Source organism: Eschrichtius robustus, chromosome 15 (assembly GCF_028021215.1).
Source record: "Eschrichtius robustus isolate mEscRob2 chromosome 15, mEscRob2.pri, whole genome shotgun sequence".
In the NCBI taxonomy this organism is placed as follows: domain Eukaryota; kingdom Metazoa; phylum Chordata; class Mammalia; order Artiodactyla; family Eschrichtiidae; genus Eschrichtius; species Eschrichtius robustus.
This window is the reverse complement of record NC_090838.1, coordinates 39829302-39850398: the sequence shown is the minus strand read 5'-3', so window position 1 is coordinate 39850398 and position 21097 is coordinate 39829302. Positions and strand designations below refer to the sequence as shown.

The following is a 21097-nucleotide window of genomic DNA, read 5'->3' as shown; positions in this document are numbered from 1 at the left end:
ACCGATGCGCTGTCCGCGGTGCTGACGCCGGCCACCCGCTCGGTCGGGAGGGGGAGGAGACGCCCTCATTCTCCGGTCGCCCCGAGTCGAGTGACCCTTTCCCCGCTCCTAAGCGGGATCTTTTCCCCAAAGGAACCCTCCGAGACCTGGCGCTGTGGATGGATGCAAGAAGAAGACACGAACGACAGGGAACTTAAACTTCGGACTGGAGCTGGAGAGCCCGGTGTCAGGGCATTGGCGTCTTTCGGCCTCCAGCACCTGAGACCGCAGGACAACATCAAGTTGAGCAAAGTTTGGCGGCAGCTTGTACAGAAGGGAGGGATTCCGGGGCCGAAGCGCAGGGAGGGACAGGGACTGGACGGTGTTCCCTGGCGGCGTGGTGGCCAGCACCGCAGTCCGGACACCTGCTTCTGTGCCCCGCATTAATGCAGCCAGAACGGCAGGGAGGCGTCGCAGCAGCCCAGCTCCCCACCCCTTCTCTCCCTTCCTTACTCCCCACCCCCCAACACCCCGCCCCGGGCGCCGGTGACTCCGCCTCTCCGTGCCGGGCGGCTCTCCGGCTGGAGCTGGAAAGGGAGCGCTTACCCGGACTCAGTTCGGTTCCGAGGCTCCGAAGCCGACGCCGCCAGCTCAAGCCCGGGGGCGGGAGCTGGACTGCCCATGGAGCCTGCGCCGGGGAGCCACTGAGCCGGGAACGTCTCATGGGACGCGCCCGGGGTCTCTCTTCGTGCCCTGCTCTCCCGTCCCTGTCCTAGGCGCCCGGGCTCTACAGCCCGCCCCGCCCGCAGCCCGCGGCCTGTCTGGAGAGGAGTATGAGGCCCGGGGCCCCGTGGACGCCGGCCACAAGGCGGCAGGGGCCTACCTTGAGACCCCCGCGCCCGAGGGCGGTGGGTGAGGAGCCGCGGCAGCCGGCCAGGCGTCGGGGCGCAGAGAGGAGCGCCCCAGCTCCGGCGCCCGAAGGGCCGCGGGACCCGTGTGCGGCCTGAGCGCCGAGGAGGAGGCGGAGGCGCCCCGCCGTCCGGGCTCTGGAGGAGGCGGCGAGGGGCTCCGCGGCGGCCCCCGACCCCTGGTCACCATCCTCACGTTTCTGCTCCCGCGGGGGGGATGTCGCGGCCCGGGCCCCGAGCGCCGCCCCGGCCCCGGGGCTGAGCTCCGGACCATGTCCTCCCGCAGCCCCCGGCCCCCGCCCCGCCGCTGCCGCCGCCGCCTGCCGCGCCCCTCCTGCTGCTGCTGCTGCTGCCGCCGCTCGCACCTCAACGAGGACACGGGCCGCTTCGTGCTGCTGGCGGCGCTCATCGGCCTCTACCTGGTGGCGGGCGCCACAGTCTTCTCGGCGCTCGAGAGCCCGGGCGAGGCGGAGGCGCGGGCGCGCTGGGGCGCCACGCTGCGCAACTTCAGCGCGGCGCACGGAGTGGCCGAGCCGGAGCTGCGCGCCTTCCTCCGGCACTACGAGGCCGCGCTGGCAGCCGGCGTCCGAGCCGACGCGCTGCGCCCGCGCTGGGACTTTCCCGGCGCCTTCTACTTCGTGGGCACCGTGGTGTCGACCATAGGTGAGCGGCGCGCCCAGCGGGCGACTTTCCTCTCCGCGTCTTTCACCTGCCGCCCTTTCCACTGCTCGGGGCTCGAGCCGCGTCCCTCGGCTCCCTCTTCCCTTCTGAGGCCCCGTTGCCTACTTTCATTTCGCCCTCTCCTCCCCACCCGTCCCCCTCCTCCTGCTCCGTCTCCCTCTTTACTGGCTTTCGGCGCGGGAGGTGGCCTGAGAGGCCCATCTCTGGCGCGCACCCAGCGGTGACTGCCTGGCAAAGAGGCCAAACGGGGAGAACCCTCACCCGGGCGCTGGGCAGACCGGGGGCCGCCCGCGCTCCAGCACTTGCCAACTGCGTGACCTAACCGCTTGTGCCTCAGTTTTGGCTTCTAAAAAAGGACTTGGGAGAACATGTATCAGGGGCCTGCTGCTTCCTTCTTATTTCTCACGCCCCCTAGTCCTCGGTTTCCTCATCCAGGTGATTTGGAAAGCCCTTCCTCTCTCCACTCACAGCGTTGTTATCTCCTTTCTCTTCTTCTTTCTTCTTTTACACGCGTTTTCCCCCAGAGTCCTCCAGCCCTTTTACCCTGGGGAAGGCGACCATTTCCCCAAACGAATCCCTAGATCTCCTTCGCATCTTTTTTTTTTTTTTTTCTTTACAGTCTACACCACCCCATTAGACTTGGAGAATAGGACTTCGGCCGCTCTGGTTCTGGTTTTCTCCTCTTACTCCCCCCCTCCCCACTTCCAACTTCCCCTCCAATTTCTTGACCTCTCTTCTTTGTTACCTTGCTATCTTTTCCAACCAATAGTGGCACCAAGGGGGTAGCTTGGGTGCAGGGGGTAGTTTCTCTGTACTTTCCATCATCCCTTCCTCTTATTTTTGGTAAAATAGTTCATGATTGTGCCACTGTACAAAAAATGCTGTGTAACTGTTCCTCGAAGCCCCCCTATTTCTTTCGCCCCTCCTCTGAGCCTCTCTTGTAGAGATTGTGGAGCCATCACTGCTCCCCACTCCACCCTGCCCCTCTCTTTATTCTCCTCTCACCCACTTTCCCCATCCCCCCCCCCTTTCCCTGGGCCCTGGGTGTCACGTGAAACAGACCTCTTCCCGTTACTGTATAGAGTGCAGAATAAATACAAGATTTTCACTTTGGCAAGACTTTGTGTCTCATCTACTCCTGCTTCCAGTCCCAGGGTGGAAGAAGGCACTTGGCTGGTCATGTCTCTAGTCGCCCCAAAGCACTAGCCCCTGGTGGTAGTTTTGGAGGAGGGGACTGGATCCACTGGGCTGAGAGGTGAGGGATTGCACCGGCACGCCTTCTGTGGGTGGGTTCTGGGCTGGATTGGTATGCCAGCTTAGAGACGGGGGAATGGACTAACTGACCAGTGTAAGCCATTGTAGGTGGCTGCTGGGAGGCAGAGAGAAAGACTGCATCCATGTGCAGAATATGAGCAGCTAGAGATGGCTCTCTGAGTGTATATGTATAGTCTACGAAAGGGCTTCCTTTCAATGAATTTTCATGTGTCATGTTTGATCTGATGACTTTAAATAGAAAAGGCAAATGTGGCCCAAGTCCAAAGTACACACAAATTGGATAAAAATACCATTTAAAAGCTATATCATGTTGTTATGGTGATTGAAGATATAAAATGACCCCCTTAAAAAAAAATCCCCTTTTAAGAGCTGCATCAAGTTGCTATAGCAACTAGAGTTTTTTTTTTCTTTTTTTTTTCTTTAAAGTGCTTTAGAAGTACTAAAGATGCTTAGTCCTGGAAGATGACATCATGTGTTCATAGCTCATTATTGATTTATGCTCTTCCTCTTGTAAACACACCCTTTTGCTTTCACCTAGAGGCAACCTGTGCACATACTGGGCAGCCACAGCCTTTCTTTCCCAGCGGTGTGCTCTGACCTTGGCTTCCTAATGGAACCCACAGGTTAAGGGAAAGGTGGTAGCAGTGTCCCCTTCCCCTACAGGCCATGAGTCTATCCAAATGGGGCCTCATTCCAGTGACCTGTGGTCTCTGTGCCTTTCTGATGAGCTCCCATCGATGCCTTCATTCACTGCCCAGCCATGGCTTCTACAGCTTCTCTCAGTTCTTTGCACAAAATCAAGTCAGTGTGTTGGTAAATTGTTCCAAGCCCGAGCCTTTAATCTACGGGCAGGATTGGCTGTTCTTTAGTCAAGCAGAAAGAAACTATGTTCTCTTTCTTGATTTGTGTTTTGGGATGTAGGCAAGCATTGTAGGAGGCTATGCTGAAGCTGGTGGCTATGTTACAAATGACCCAGCACATTGTTTCCAAAATCTGCTGCAGGGAGATATTTATCTCTGAGAAGAGCTGCACTCAGGGCCAGAACCAGCCAGTGGACAGCTCAGCATTGAACTAGCCCCTTTGCAGCGGTGCCAAGAGAGCCACACAAGTAGCAGGGTCTCTGGCAGTTATCCACCTGCTGACGTGGTGTGGGGCAGTGGTTCAAATTGGTCACTTCTGTCAGATAAGTTCTGCTGAATCCCGAAGTAGCATGATTTTTATTTCAGGCTTCTCTTGGATGAGATTTAAGTAAAGACCTACATACGTCAGTTTCACTTCTGTTTATGTAGTTCCTTTCCCTTAAATGCCCTGAGTCTTCAGAGACAATTATTACTGGTGCTTTTATGGATTCAGCAGCTCAGGGAGCCAAAGCTGAATCCAAAATGGGCAGTCAGTATTCTCTATCTGCCACCTCATCCAGCGAAGAGGAAAATTAGCATGCACTCAGTTTTATTTGACTATCACAGTGTGTATGGTCCATGCAGCAGTGTGGACATTTTCTTGTATTGTAGAGACCCAACTAAATGATTCATCTAGACTTCAGTATAGAAAACCCTTTCTTCATTCATCCCATAAATATGATATATTGTGATATATTGTGTGTATCAGGCCCCAAGTGCTAATATGTTGAAAGGTTAAAGCTTATTCTACAAGACAAAGGTTGAAGCATATTCCAACATGGGCAGTTGGATTGCAGTGTTCATGGGCGCCACATCTTGGCTAGCCTCACTAATGATGATTGGAACAAGGAGGGGTCCTTTGGTCCAATCCCATGTGGCTCAGAGTGTTAAGGGACGTGTCTCAGGTCACAGTTAATTATGTATTCAGCTGGGTCCAGAATCCAAGTTATGCAGTGTTTATTCTACCAGTTTCATTTATATAATTGGTGGGCACATTCCTGTTTGAGGCTGAAGTATTTAATAACGGGTGTGTGTGTGTGTGTGTGTGTGTATCTGTGTGTGTGTCTGACAGACACCACAGCAGGGCTGAGCAAAAGGACTGGTCTGTTGGTCAGGCCAACAGCTGATTAAGTCCAGAGAAAACTTGAAGGATCAGACACATCTTACAGGTCAGATAGACTAGAAGCATCTGGTAAGTCTTAGACAGCTGGGAAGGCAAGAGCCAGTACCAAGAAAGTTAGAGACAGAAATGCTAACAAGTAGGAGACATTCGGGTAAATTCTGGTCCAAGGACAGCAACCACTTTCTCTCTGCCTTCTTTTGCACGTGTGTGTGTGTGTGTGTGTGTGTGTGTGTGTAGGGGAGGGGAAGAAGGGGCAGGAATGGGCCTTCAGCTAGAGGGAGACACAGAAGAAAAATTCAGGTGTGGTTGTGTGTACTCATGTTAGATGAAACACCATGATGAGGTAGAATATTTGTCCTGACTTTTGGCTTGAACAAGGCCCATATCTGGAGCTAGGTAATTTGCAGCTGTCCACACAACATAGACCCAGTGGGAAGATTTGCCAGTGATTGTTCAGTGGTAGTTGAGGCTGAATAGAAAGTCAGTCTGAATAGCTTAAGCAAAATGAAAATCCACTTTGTGGTCTAAATTATTAATATTGATTGCTTACACTGAACTGAAATCCTGGGCAATTATTGTTTCTGCCATTTCTGCTATATGACATATCCCCAGGGGGTTGAAATCAAGTATGTTTTAATGTAAATACATCTATTTGTTCATTCCTCCATTTAACAAAATCCAAGACAAGCAGAACTCATAACCATGCATGTGTCGCCTTTGGCATGTTGTTATCTGCATCTCCCATGATTACATGAACTCCTAAAGAGAAAGACACTGGCTGGTGTTCTTTTAGTACTAAATAGTATTCTTGGAGTCAGGCCCTAGCTCAAAGATATTCAAACAATCCAAAGAGTATTAATCCATCATTTCACATCCTAAAGGATGTTTTATTGGTTTACTTTGAAAAGATTAAAAGGAAACTCTCCACTGGGGTTTTAATTATGCAACTGCTGTCAGATTTACACATAGGGAAGAACATATTTAAAAGTCTCTCTCAAATGGCAGCTTGATATAAACAGAAATATTTTTGCTTCCTTTTATTAGGTTTTCTGGCAGCATATTTTAGCTATAAAGCTAAAACCATGCCGCTGTAGCCGGGATGGTGTAGGTATAAGAGATTTCACTTTTGGCACTGCATAATTTAGCTTGCTACTTTCAGAATTAGGCATACTTAATTATTCAACTGCAAGATTAGTAACAAGTCCTAACTTTTTACTTCTTTTTTAACGTGGAGTTTTTAAAATGTTTTTGCTTCAAAGGAAACTAAGACATTATGAGTCCGAAATGTCACTACCACATTTACATTCGGTTTTCTTCTGACATGTATGTAATCCAGCTGGAGGCGGCTCTGATGCTGGGAATGAAATACATTACCCAGAAGGAGAGGAGTACCTTTCCTCGCTTATTTCTCTCATCAGCTATTTTCTATTGGAAGATGATGCTATGACAACTTTGAAGGACATTTAGGGGAAAAAATCCATCATTAGATTTGAAGCTGTAGATGGAGAGCAAGGAAATACATTCTAATTCACTGCTCCGTCCTCAGCACCCAGCACTGAACCCAGCACATTGTAAATAGTCAATAATTATAATAACTCATAATACTCTGCCCTAACATAACTGTTTTCATTTTTGCAAGTTCCCCTGCAGTTCTTTGTCACCTTTTGTAGGAAAAAGAAAGGGAACTACTTGACAAGTGCTGAGCTGCTTTTGGTAACATTTTTTTATCAGTGTTGTTTCCATGTTTCCGCATACTAATTTTAATGGGTGCATAATACTCTATCTAACTGATGTTCTGTAATTTACTACCCCTATTGCTGTGTAGCTGGGTGTGGTTCCCAATTTGGGGGCTGTTGTGAGTAATGCCACAGTGATCATCTTTATGATGGCCTTTTCTTTACGCAATATCTCCTTCAGTTGAATTCCCAGCAGTGAAATTGATAGTTAGGGCACACTACCATCTTCATGGCTCTTGGGGCCAGTCCCTTTGGAGTGAAGGACTGTCTCATCTCTCCTGAGCTGAGCCTACAACCTCTACAAAGCCTAGAAGAGACTGGACAGTTACCCAGCAAATTGCCCCATGGAAACAGGCCACAGATTCACTTGGTTTTCTCCAGGATTGCACTCACTCCCAGGGGCTGAGCTGACCACTGAACAAGTCAGTGACTAAAGCATCTTCAGCCTCCCCTGCTTTAATGAGAGCCACTTCCCCTGGGAAATTTTGGATGGGTGGAGAAGGGCAGGAAGGAAAACAGGAGCAGCTGCCCGGCCATCAAAGACAGAGAAGGGGTACCTGGACCTTCTTCCTTCCTGTCCCCTGCTTTCCCAGGGATGTCTGCCACCACTCCTGGGCCTAGCCAGTTGAGGGAGAGGGTCCTTCCCTTTGGTCCTGACTGTGCCCAAGGACCCCAGCCTGGACTGGCCCAGAATTGTGCCACATGGAGCAGACACCTACCTCTAGAGTATTCCAGCTGGAAAGCACCATAAAAATCTTCCAGAACTTTCCCCAGGCATTTATACCATTTTGTCAACAAAAGCCAACAAGCAGCCTATTACAGAAAACAGGGGAGCTGGAGCCACACCCATCAGACCTCCCCTTAGACGCCAGGCACTCCCTGAAAGCTTCTCTGAGGAGCCCTGGTGCTCCTCCAAGACCAACCTGAAGAGGGTTAAGTTAGCCTTGTTCCTCATTTTACATAGGTTCAGAGAAGGAGAGAGGTTGTTCAAGGTTGCACAGCAAGTCAGAGGGGCATTTGCTGAGAGCTGGTGCTGACCCAGGACCTGCCTATGTGGACTCTGAGGTCCTTGAGCTCTCATGCCGCCTTGGAAAAGTTTCCTGAATACTGCTGAAGAGCTCTCTGTCTGTCTGTCTGTCTGTCTCTCTCTCTCACACACCCACACACACCCACACACACACACCCCCCAAATGATGGGGCAAGTACAGAACCAGATCCCGCCATGGCTCTTCTGAGCAGATAACCAGTCTTCCCAGAAGGGGTGAAAGTTAAACAGTACATCAGAGACAAGGGGAAGAGCTTGGAGGGAGGGGGGTAGGGCATCTGAGGCGCAGCAAAGTAAGTCGAGTGCCTTGGAGGGGTCCTCCAGGGAGAAGCTCCTGCTCCATCTGCAGGTTGTGGTGGAGCCTCAGGTCTGTGTTAGAAGGTGGAGCTCAGTGCCGCCACCCCCGCCAGCTACAGAGGGACTCTCCGTGCCCTTGCGTGGTGACCTCAGATTCAGAGGAGGTGAGATGGAGCAAAAAGCCATTGTGTTCCTGTGCGCAGCCCCAGCCCGGGGTCTTCCCTAGTCTCCTAACCCTCCCCTTGCTTCTGCCCAGCTCCACTGACCTTCCCAGGATCCAGGGCTTGGCCAGGGGCTGCCAGCCAGCCAACCAGAATGTGGGGCTGAGGTGGGCGCCCTGGGCAGTCTCAGGCTCTGATCTCACCTGGGGTCAGTGGCAGGGTTTCTACGAGGTGAAGTTTGGGGAGGCAAAGGGTCTTGAGGCTCTGAGGACAAAGGACTTTCCATGGGACTGAGACAGTACAGGAGAGGTGCTGGTAGAGAGTGAGAGAGAACCGAAGCCCCTTGGCTCACCCCAAGCCAGCTCTTGGCTGCCACCACGGCTGTCAGGCTCTGGCCCCAGGAAGTTCTGTCCTAAACCAGGCCATTCCCTAGCCAACCGCCAGCTCTAATTCTTGGGGGACCGTAGCAGCCAGTGGCTCTGGTAAGGATGCTCTGGACCATCTGTGAGTGTCACCTCCTCCCTGGGCTTGGGCAAGCCCAGCTCAGGACTAAGCTCACTAGCAGGATGGGTGTGCAGGGCCCTGTGAAGGATTAAGCTCTGGGGGACCCACTCTGTCACTTCCCCCAGATCCCAGGTGACTCCAGGATGGAGCTTCCAGTATCTTGTAATTTGAAGTCTTACAGTGTCTGGATACAATGTCATTATTCTCACAGTAACAGATACTGCCGACCAGGAAGGCAGGGTAGCACAGCGCAGTGCTTCTCCATCAGTAAAGTGCATGCAAATCACCAGGCTCTTGTCAAAGTGCAAGAGCACTTTCTGTTCAGTAGGTCTGGGTGGGACCTGAGACTGCATTCCTCATTAGCTCCCAGTGACGCCCATATTCTGGGTTCCCAGACTGCACTGGGCATAGCACGGGAAGAGAGAAGCAGCAGTGAGTCAGGAACTGGCAGCTTGGACCCGCTCTGCCCCTCACTGGCCGCACGGCTGTGGACAGGACACGTCACCACGCAGGGCCTCAGGGTCTTCATTCCTAAAAGCAGGGAGTGCCGGGGTCACTTGGGTCCCTTCCAGCTCTGATGTTCTCATATCTGGGAAGGCTATTTGCTCACATCCTCTGGTGCAGTTTGGTGCAGGCTAAAGGCACCAACTCGGCAGACTGGGTCCCAGTCCCAATTCCGCCACTGCCAAGCCATGTGCTCCCAGTGAGAGGATGTGCCTCTTCTTACCTCAGTTCCCTCCTCTGTAAAGTGAGGACAACCATCCTCCCATCCTCACGGGCACCTACGAGGGCTGAATGAGCTAATCCACGTGTGCGGCATCAGCTCCTCAACTGGGCAAGGCTCGTGGGTGAGCCCTGGGCTGCCAGCCTGCACGGGGGGAAACCGAGGCCCAGTTCATAGCCGACCCACCACTCTGCGTACAGCCCTCTGGGTCTCAGCCGCCCCTGCACTGTGGCATCTGCCACCCTCTCATCGGCCGCTGTCTCTGGGGCATGTTGCTGTCCTACGCTGTTACATAACTGGCCTGGGAGGGTGCTTTGTAAAATGCATTTTCTTTGGTTCCTCAACTAGAATGTCTTTTTTTTAAAAATATTTTTTTAATTAAATTTATTTATTCATTTATTTTTGGCTGCATTGGGTCTTCGTTGCTGCACGCGGGCTTTCTCTAGCTGTGGTGAGTGGGGGCTACTCTTTGTTGCGGTGCGTGGGCTTCTCACTGAGGTGGCTTCTCTTGTTGTGGAGCACGGGCTCTAGGCACGCAGGCTTAAGTAGTTGTGGCACGTGGGCTCAGTAGTTGTGGCTCGCGGGCTCTAGAGCACAGGCTCAGTAGTTGTGGCGCACGGGCTTAGTTGCTCTGCAGCATGTGGGATCTTCCTGGACCAGGGATCGAGCCCGTGTCCCCTGCATTGGCAGGCGGATTCTTAACCGCTGCACCACCAGGGAAGCCCTAGAATGTCTTAATAATTCCCCATGTGTGTGCTCTTTGATCTCTTTAAAGAAGCTGTTTGGTGAATAACTGAACAAGTGACTGAGTGGTGGTTTAGACCATTGTCCCCCGGTACGTCTCTGCTTCTCACCCCCAGAGCAGAGCCCTGGGGAGCCACACCCCTGCCCACCATCCTGGTTTAGTGGGCTGAGGCCTCTTGGCAGTGCTTGGGCTTAGGGGGAGGTCGTGGAGCTGAGACCAGCAGAGAGGCCAGATGGGGCTGAGGCCAGGCCTCGCTACGCTTCTCTGAGGCGACTCTGGTGTTGGGACTGCGGGTGGAGGAGGCTGCAGGATGGCACTGAGGTGAACAGCCCCGGTTTGGGTGGGAGCCAGGGTGCTGCTCCAGGTCCCCAGGCCCAAACCTTACTCTGTACCCTTCACCCTGGGGCTACTCAGCTCCCCTGATGGGTAGAAAAAGCATCCCCTGTCCTAGGGCAGGACAGGGCGGGCTGCAGGGCCTGCCAGCATGTTCCCTCTCCAGACTCCACCGTGGCAGCAGCCAGGGCCTTTGTTCCGGGGAGCAGGAGGGTAACCGAAACATCGCTGGTCTCATTGATTGTCACCCCCACACACACATACACACACACACACGTCGTGCTTGCCCGTCTACTGTGTTTTTACCCATGTTTACTCAGGAAACTCCCCCAAACCCTAGGACAGCAAAGAGGATGCCATTATCCCATTTCACAGACGAAGAGACAGGCTCAGAGAGGTTAAGCGATTCGCCTGGGTTCACACAGCAAGGAGTCAATGGCAGGATAGAGGATTCAGGGCTCCTGACTGTATAGCATCCTTTCTGTTGCCCCTGAGCCATGCACGACCACAGAGGGAGAAGAGTCACAGCCCAGTCTGGGGTCTGCTGCGGGGTGGGGGCAGAAGAGGTGAATATGAGGTGGTGTCAGCAAGGGCTCAAGCACAGTTTAGGGATTTGGATTTGGCTGTGCTGTGCTCCTTGTAGCCCCAATGGCTACACTGAGCTTTCCGTCCTACACAACCCTGCTCCCTTTTTGAGGGAGGCTGCAGGCAGGCAAAGCATGGTGCTTCACGCAGAGCTCACTACAACTCCGGGAGCCGTTGATGGGAACTTTGGGGGCCAATTGCACCAAGCTCTTGCCCAGAGAAAGGACCTCATGAGCCGAGGGCCCTCAGCCTTGCACTTGGGATAGCAGCAGTGGCCACAGAGCGGCGGGACCAGAAAAGCAAATAACCAGAAGGTCCGCACTTGAGCACATCAGCCAGGAAAGTCTGGGCACACGGCCAGCTCAGGACTGTCCAAGGTCATGTCCTGGAGGCAAACCCACCCAGACATTGAGGGAAGGCATGAAACCAAGCACCTGCTGGTGCACCCCTAGCTCTAGCCACTCTTAACTTCTGGCCATCCCTCCTGCACCCCACCCCTGAACCCCAGGCACATTCAGCCTCCAGGCCATTGCTCAGGCTGTTTTCTCCACCTGGAATGTTCTTCCCTTTCTCTCCATTTTCCACCAAGTGAACTTGGACTTCAAGGTGCAGCTTAAACGAGGCCACTAGAGCGAGACCTTCTTGGAGCCCCTCTTACTGCCCCCAGACACGTGGTCATTACCTGTTTCTATGCCAGTTTCCCTGGCAATAATACCAGCCTCTGTTCGGTGGGGTAAGGTATGGTAAAGGCTGGCACCGGACCCAGAACAGAGTAGGTATCCTTTCTCCTTCCTCCAGGTCAGGAGCTCTGTCTTAGTAGTGCTTGTCACTGCTACAGTTAATGACAATAATAGCCATATGGCAGCAGCCATGCATTGAATGACTACTGTAAAGTGGGCACCGTGTCTGGAGATGGGGATAATTGAAAAGCAAAGAGGTAGTTTCTGCAAATCATGGAGCAGAATGCTTGGCACAAAGTAGGCGATTAATCAATGTTGAATGGATGGAATGAATAAATGAGTGTGAGTAACTGAAAACCTTGGACTGCTATAAATAATAAAAAGAGAGTAGAAAAAACTGGGCCCAGGCTGGGCTCCAGGAACCTCCCAGCACCTCCCTCTCCCTCCCGCCCTGTGGAGCTGGAGGGGCTGGCTGTGCACTGGCCCTTCTGCTGGGCCGTCGCTTTAACCATCTCTCAGTGGCTGGCAGGTGTGCAGTAGACAGCTAGCTCATTCTGGCTGGGGCTCCCCTGGCGGACAGTGCTGTCTCCGTGGCTCTCTGAGTCAGCTGGGTCCTTGTCCTACCCTGCCTGGGGCCCGGCAGAATCATTGGATTGATACCAAACCAGACGATTCTGAGCCTCAGCCCCCAGAGCCCCAGGAGTGGTGGGAAAAGTTCAGTTCTGAACAATGAGGCCAGGCTTCAGGCCCCAGCTCTCCCACCGACCCAGATGCCCCATCTGGCCCTGGCCTTGGCCGCAGCTTCCAGCCACAAGGAAGCCCTGCTGAATTCTGCCTCTCGGCTCAATAGTTCTACCTTTTCCATCACCAGCCCATGGCACACCCCTTAGAAACCAGATGTTGGCTCACAAATTGGACAGAAGTTTTATCAGTAACTAAGTGCAATTCCACAAATCCAGAAAACCACCCCTATCCACACAGCCCAGCACCATCACAATGCCTCCAAAAATACTTGGGGAAGCTTTTATTGGAATGGGGTGTCCCAGCTTTCTGGAAAGTTACAGTTGAGATAAACACAAGCCCCAAATCGCACTCCGCGTGACTTTTCCCTAATCCTTTCCAAATGGCCACGACCTCATTCCCTTGCTGCCAAGTGTTCTGAATTCTGAGCACCTCGTGGTGAGCTGCTCACACCAGGACCTGCCAGAAAAGCTTCAGGGACAGCCCAGGCTGGAGAGGGAAAGGAAAACACAAAACTCTGCCCACGTTGAGTGAAACTGCAGGGTCTGATCCTCCCAGCACCCAGAAGCCTGTCTCTCCTGTTCTCTGCTCCATCCCCCAGTGCCTGGCACCAGGCTTGGCACATGGGAGGGGCTCCACGAATATTTGTGGAAAGAACATAAATGTGAATAATTGGCCGTTTCCAAGATTTTCAACTCTAGCTAGGCACCGGTTTAAGAAAAAGTAAAATACGAAAATCTCCACTTACAAATCAGATGATGATTCACTTTGTAAAAGAAACCTTCAATTTGCAAAGGTATTCACTCCGGGGCTTCTGTATGTAGCCAGGCACACCAGTGCATTTAAAGTGAGATGCAACGTGCAGCTAGTATGTCAGGAACCCAACCCGGCAGCCACATCAAGTCCCCTTTACTGCCATTGCCACCTTCACACAAACCCCAAATCCCTGAGGCAGCCCAGTGCCTAAAGTCAAGGGCTTCTGGTCGAATTAGTGAGCAATACACATGACCCAGTGGGCAATTCAGAAGTGTGTATTTCAAGAGCTAATGTGGGTGGTGTGTCTTGTAGTGACGAGCTGCCCAGGTCCACTGGAGCAGTCCAGCCGACGGAGCACATGCCCAATGTACGGAAAGTGCCTTATAAAGCTCCTCGATGTGCATTGTTCAGCCAGGCGGGTGGGTATTGTACGTGTCTCCATTTTAAGAATGAAGAAATCTGCAACACCAAGAGACAGTTTGCAGTGCAGTGTAGTGGTTAGGAGCAGGTGCTGAGGGCCCTGGCCTGGGTTAGAATTTCAGCTCTGTCATTCACTGGTGGGGTTGCCAGGGAACATCTCCTGCTCATTCACTGAAGAAGTCTGGCTCACTGCCTTCCTCTTCACCCCTCTCCAGTCTCCCAGGCATGATCCATCCAAGACCCGGGCCTCACATTCCTTGACCATCTCACCTACAGCAGTGTTTTTCTCTATCCCACTCTGGCAGGTACTCTGTTCTACCCATGTCCTTGCTATGACCAGTGAACTGCACTACCTTCAAAGCTCACCTTCTGATCACCCCCTCCCATCCTTCTAGCTCTCATCCTCTGTTGACCCAACAGAGTATTCCTTGGACCCCAAATGGGCAGTCTCCTACTATGTTTCCGTCATCTTTTTTGGGCCCTCATTTCTTTTCTAATCCAGCTTAGATTCACTCCCTCTGCAAGGACCCTTAACTTCCTTGCCTCTCTCTCTCTCCCTGCATTGTGTCCCTGTCCCCAACTTGGTACCATCAAAATGCCAGCTTTCCACCTATTCCTTACCTGTACCCAAGCCGCTACACATGGCTGGAGAAAACCATGCAAACATGCTGACTGGTCCAACTTTAAATTAGTGACCCTGGGGACCAGCCGGACACTCCATGCTGGCAGACCCTCCTACTACCTTCCTATTGTGTCAGTTCACCGCTTATCCCTCTTCTTCCCACCTCCAGCCTCCCATAGCCCTCACTCTCTGCTCACACTTCACTGAGAAAAGAAAAGTCATCCGACAGGGACTCTCATCTTTACAACCACAAATCCATTCATCATGTGGAGCTGCTTCTTCCTTATGATAGCAGACAGATTGTCCACTTTCAAATGCCTGCTTCACTGGGTCTCATCCCCTCCAACTTTCTCAGAGACTGTTTCTGCCATGACCCTTCCCATACATTGTCAGTCTGTCCTCCATTGGCATGCAAACATGCTGTCTTTTCTTCCTTCTTAATAGACCCCTCCCTTGACCCCTGCATCACCTTCCAGCTACCTCCCCATTTCTCTGCTCCTCTTTACGGGAAAACTTCTCCAAAGAGTAGTCAACATCTCCCTTCCTCCCCTGGATCCACATTGATCCAGAATCTACCCCATATTTCCACTGAGTCTGCTCTTATAAGATCCCCCATGGCCTCCTTTCTGCTAATCCAGTGATGACTTCCCTGTCTTCATCTTACTCAGCAACTCAGCAATATTTGACACCACTGGCCATTCCTCCTTGAAATCCTCTTTTCTCTTGGCTTCTGAGACATCATGCTCTCCTTGACCCTCACTGGCTGCTATCCTGTCTCCTTCACTGAATCCCCTCCTTTGTGTGATCTCTCATTGTTAGAGGGCCCCACATTCAGTCCTTAGACCTTTCTCCCTGGATTCTCTCTCCAGACAATGTCACTTAACCTGTAGGGGAAGAAAACTTTTTTCCTCTATGCCCTTAGGTTTTATACCTGGAGTACTGCAAATTAAACTGACAAAAGACAGATTAACATGAGAAAAGTCTTATTATGTGTGCATATGGAGGGCTTCATAGAAAAGAACTGACATCCAAAGAAGCAGTTAAGCCTGAGGCTTATATACCATTTTAACAAAGAGCGGTAAATTGTGGAGAAGTGATAAGGCAAAGGCAAAAGGGTTTGGGCTTCTAGGAGTGGTAAATTGTGAGAAGGTAAATATATGGAGGAAAGGAAGGTAAGGGTTATTTTAGTAAGGTTTGTTGTGCAGACTCCAATTTGTACAGTCTTGGGGTGAGAAGTGTCTCTGGTTATTAAGAGTTGTTCTTCTTTCCTGGTATAGTTGAGGAGAGGGGGGACACCTTCACAAAGGAAAATTTATACCCTACCTTTGGGCAGATAGGGGAAGGGTAGAGAGCTTTTCCTGAGTCTGCTGTTCCTCTATTGCCTCCAGCTCAAAATAATCCTTACGCCAAAGTTGCATATTTTGGGGTCACCTCCTCTGATCCCCTTCACACCCCATGGCTTTAAAGCCCACCTATCTGCTGATGACTTCCAGAAGAATAACCCCAATCTTCCACACTATGCTTCAAGACCATAGGTCCAAGGGCCAAAATAGAACTGTTGATTTCTGCTTTGTTCCAGTCTTCCTCATCTCAATAAATGGCACCATCATGAAGAGCTGCCCTGATTCCTCCTTCTCTAATTTTCCATATTCATCATCAAATCCTGTCAGCTCAATCTGTAAAATACATTCCTATTTCATCCCCTGTCTCTGTGCCCATCACTACTGGTCTACTCTGATCACAACCACTGTATGTTGCTGGGGCAACTAAATCAGTCTCCTAACCAATCCTCCAGCTTCCTTTCTGCTTCTTGACAACCTCTTCTCCACACAGCAGCCAAAGAGGTCTTTAAAAGTATACATCAGTCAAACTCTTCCCTTATTTGAAACCCGCCAGTGATTCCCCATTGCAGGAAATCTGACTCCTCACCATGACATGCAAGGCCCTGTGTGACCTGGCCCTGCCTCTTCTCAGCCTCACTGGTACTGCTCTCCCCTTTGCTCAACTCACTATGGTGTCCAGACTGGACTTATTAGACCTCAGGGCATTTGCATTTGCTGTTCCTGCTCCTGGGAGTCCAGCTACCTGGGTCTTGGCATGGCTGACTTCTCAACCACATTCAAGCCTCAATATCTAAAACTAAAATGTCACCCCTTGAGGAGCCTTCTTTAACTACCTGACTATAATCGTGTCCCCCATTCACCCCCAGCTGCTGTCCATCACACTACGGTCTTATTAGAGTATGTACCACTTTCCTAAATCATCCAGTTCCTGTATTTACTTGTTTGTTGCCTGACCTCTAGCCACTCCCTGCTCCATGAGAACAGGGGTCTCGTCTCCGCACCCACTGTTATATTCCCAGCGCACAGCACAGCACTTGGTGTTTGTTGAGCAAATGAACAAACTTCCAAAGCTTCTGTTTTAACATCTATAAAATGGGAATAAAACAGTGCCTATCTCACACGGTTGTTGGGAGAATTGTATGAGACCATGAATGTAGGTGCTTCATCTGGCCATGGCATTTAATAAGCACTCTAATATGAGCTAGTGTTTTTATTAATAATTTGGCTGAGATCACACAGTGAGTGGTAAAGCTGGACCCCAAATCCTTTGCTCATTCCAGCGTGTCTGATGCCACCTCTCAGGTTGCAGGGTAGGCCTGTGGGAGCAGCGCGAGTGAGGTCAGGACCAGCCTGCCTTAGGCATGTTGAGGACCAACAACAGGTAAAACTGCTTTAATAGGTTTAGGTCATATCAGAGGGTCTTGAAAGCTGGGCAGAAACGCCTTAGACTTGGCATGGGGAGCAATAAGGAGCCATTACATGTTCTAGAGCAAGAGTGTAAAGTGATGATGAGTGTTTGAGAAGAGGATTCTGGCTGATTAGTCACTATATAGTTATGCCATTAAATCAGGCAATCTAGTTAGTGTAAATTGCCGGTCTCTAGACTGCCTGGAAACAACCAGATAATTTGAAGTCCCTTGTTTTGGCTGTTCACTTTGAACATTTAAATCAGCCCACTACAAGCTGTCCCCTTCATTTTATGGGGAGCTTATGTATCTCTATAGGTGGCAAATCCTTGAGTTTGTAATATCATCTCTGAACTGCTGTGTGATTCCGAACTCATTCAAAAGATTGCCAATGCGTATTGTTTCTTCATGAGCTCTAAGTGGCTCATGATATTTGATAGTTCTAATTTTATAGCCAGTGGTGTACACACTTTGAACAAAGAGCAGAATTTGGCACATTCGACTTAGCAGCTGTGTACAAATCTTTCTCACAATGATGTCTGCCTCATGGGGTTGTGGGGAGGACCCCACATAATAGGCCAAGGGTCAATAAATGTTTGTTGTTTTGTTTATGTGTGTTTATGCTGAATATTTGTGTGCAGAGTGATTTGGGTGGAGAGGGCTAGGGATAGGGGCCGGGGATCCTGTGGCCTTTGGAAAGGAGAAGAGAAGGTGCGAGAGATGTTCTCAGGAGCCAAATGGCAGGATCTAGTGCAGCACTCAACATGACTCAATATGACCCCCACTAATCTTGGTTCTCACTCTCTGTTCCTCCCCCATTTCTTGACATCAAGATCACACATGAAGATCCAGGGAAAGGGGCTGACCATGGGCCTGGGGATCTCTATGATGCATCCAGAGATTTGTGTGCACGTCTAATAATGGGGGGAAGGGGGATGAGGGTGCTGCAGGTGCACAGGAGGTGGGAAGTGAAGTCAGGCTGAGGCTGGGGGAGACAGCCCCTCCTCCAAAGCTGGGTTCAGCAGGGCAGCCCTCCCCTCCCTGCTCAGAGGTTGCTGAGGGCAGCCTCCTGTGCCCTGCAGGTGAGAAAGGCGCTGGGGGAGGATGGCCTGAATGCAATGAAGGTTGGGGTGTAGCAATGACCTTAATTCATGTCGTCTTTGTCCCTAGACATCACCTTCACCTTCTTCTAAATCCCTGGTTTACATCTTTTTTAATGTTTTTCCATAAATTTTTTTCTTCTTTTATAGCTGTTTATGGCTGAAGGACACTCTAGCTTCAACTTGGTGCTGAGTACTCTGATTAATTCTATCCCAGCTCCTGACCCTCCCCTCTCCCCAGGGCTGAGCAGAGAGAAAAGAGCTGATGCAGACCCAGCAGAGAGAGGCCCAATTCTCTGTGTGAATGAATGAGCCAGCATCTGCAAGGCCCTGGCTGTTCTCCCTTGTAATTTTTCCAGGGTTTCCAGCCACAGAGTGGTGCCGCTGAAGTGACACACATGTCATTTAGAGCTCCTCCCAGCCCCTTTGAGCTATGTGCAGGGCAGCCTGTGGTTACAGTTGAACTTTCAACCAGTGGCTTGCCTTCCCCTGAACTGGCACCAAAATGTTTTTGTGCATCAAGGAGTTAGAACAAACTTGAGGTATGGATGCAGTGTGTGTGTGTATATGTGTGTGTCACTGATTTCACATTTTGTGTACAAAAGTGAATAAGCAGACAAAGTCCCTGCTATATGGAGCTAACATTCTAGTTGGGGGAGGCAGTCAGTCAGCAAATAAGTAAGTGTCAGACAGTGATAAATGCTACTGAAAGAAAAAGGTAACAGAATGAAGAGTGATGGAAGAGGGGGTGCATTTTTTGATAGGGTAATCTAAAAGGGTCTCTGATGACATGACTCTTGAGCAAAGACATGGAGTGAAGCAAGGGAGCAAGCCATGTGGCTACTTGGAGGAAGAGTATTCCAGCAAGTGCAAGGTCCTTAAGTAGGAGCTTGCATGGTTTACTGGAGGAGCAGCAAGGAGGCCAGTGTGGCTGGAGTAGTGTTTGAAGGAAGGTCAAGTGGGAGAGTGTTAGAATGTGAAGTCAGAACAATAGCCAAGGACTACATCATGTAGGGTCTGTGGTCCATGGCCAGGCCTTCAGATTTTACTCTGAGTAAAATGGGAGCCATTAGAAGGTTGTGAGAAGAGGAATGAGATGACCTTATATGTGTAAGGGAGCAAGTGTAGAAGCATGAAAACAAGTTAAGAGGCTTTTGAAATATTTCAGGTAGGACATGATGGTGACTTGGACAAGAGTGTGATGAGCAGTGTCAGAGAAAAGTGATTAGATCTTTCAGAATATCTTTCAGAAAACATATTCACTGCGTATAGAAATCTAGGTTGAACGGCTGTTTTGTTTTTTGTTTTGTTTTGGGTTTTTTTTGGCCATGCTGCATGGCATGCGGGATCTTAGTTCCCCGACCAGGGATCAAACCATGCCCCCTGCAGTGAAAGCGCGGCGTCTTAACCACTGGACTGCCAGGGATGTCCCTTGTTTTTTTGTTCTAATTTCAGCATTTAGAAGGTTGTTTCCTGGCTTACACAGTTTCTGACAAGAAGTCTGTGATTTTTATCTTTGTTTATGTGTAAGTAACATGCCTTTTTTTCTCTGGCTGCTTTTAAGATTTTCTCTTCATTCCCTGATTTTCAGCAATTTGGTTTTTTTTTTTTTTTGCTTTTTAAAAAATTTATTTATTTATTTATTTATTTAGCCATGCAGCATGGCTTGTGGGATCTTAGTTCCCCAACCAGGGATCAAACCTGCACCCTCCTGCAGTAGAAGAGTGGAGTCCTAACCACTGGACCTCCAGGTAGTTCCCTCGGCAATTTGATTTTTTTTTAATTAATTAATTTATTTATTTATTTTTGGCTGTGTTGGGTCTTCGTTTCTGTGCGAGGGCTTTCACTAGTTGTGGCGAGCGGGGGACACTCTTCATCGCGGTGCACGGGCCTCTCACTATCATGGCCTCTCTTGTTACGGAGCACAGGCCCCAGATGCGCAGGCTCAGTAGTTGTGACTCATGGGCCCAGTTGCTCCGTGGCATGTGGGATCTTCCCAGACCAGGGCTCGAACCCGTGTCCCCTGCATTGGCAGGCAGATTCTCAACCACTGCGCCACCAGGGAAGCCCGGCAATTTGATTTTGATGTGCCTCAGTATAGTTTTTGTGCGTGTGTTCATCCTACTTGGGGCTTATTGAACTTCTTGGAGCTGTGTGTTTATAAATTTTATTAACTTTGAAAAAATTTTGACCATTATTTCTTCAAATAGTCTTTTTTTTTTTTTTTTTTTTACCCCTCACCATCTCTTGTTCGGACTCCAATTACACATATGTTAGACCACCGATATTGTTTCACAGGTAACTGAGGCTCTTATCTTTGCTTTCTTTTTTGTTTTTCAGTCTTTTTTCTCCTCACTGTGCTTCATTTTGAATAGTTTTTATTGCTAGGTCTTCAAGTTCAATCTTTTTTTTTGGCAGTGTCTAATCTACTGTAAATCCTATCCAGTGAAATTTTTATTTCACATATTATATTCTTTACCTCTAGAAGTTCCACTTAGTTCTTTTAAACTTTTTTTCCATTTCTCTCCTCGTTACGTTCATCTTTTTCTTCAAATCCTTGAGCATAGTTAATATATTTATAACAGCTGTTTAAATGTCTTTGCTCATTCCCTAATCTCTGCCATTCCTGGTTCTGTTTCTGTTGACAGATTTTTCTCTTGTTTGTGGATTACATGTTCCTTCTTCTCTGCATGTCTGATACTTTTTTATTAGAGACCAGAACATTGTGAGTTTTACGTTTTTGATGCTTGATTATGTTGTCTTCCTTTAAACAGGGCTGGACTCTGTTATGGCAGACAGTTAAGCTTCTTATAGATAAGTGTGATCTTTTCCAGACTTGTTTTTAAGATTTTTAAAGTCAGGTCTAAAAGAGCGTTTTCTCTGGGACTAATTTAGCCACAGTATTAGGCATAACCTTTCTGGGGCTCTCTGGAATGCTTTGTGTATTCACTGAAACCTCTCCACCCTGGCTGATGGGAACTCAGGTGATTCCTGCTCTATGAGAATTCTGGGAATTATTTGGCTTACAGCTCTT

At 50.0% G+C, this 21097-nt stretch overlaps 1 protein-coding gene across 1 annotated transcript in view; it reads left to right on the top strand.

The window, feature by feature from the left end:
- The first annotated feature begins 529 nt into the window (after positions 1-529).
- The window catches only part of KCNK12 (potassium two pore domain channel subfamily K member 12), a 56554-nt gene continuing 35986 nt past the window's right edge, over positions 530-21097 (top strand). The window contains exon 1 of the mRNA XM_068564011.1: positions 530-1550. Coding sequence (XP_068420112.1) covers positions 1160-1550 — 391 coding nt within the window. The 5' untranslated portion in view covers positions 530-1159. The remainder of the gene's footprint in view (positions 1551-21097) is intronic.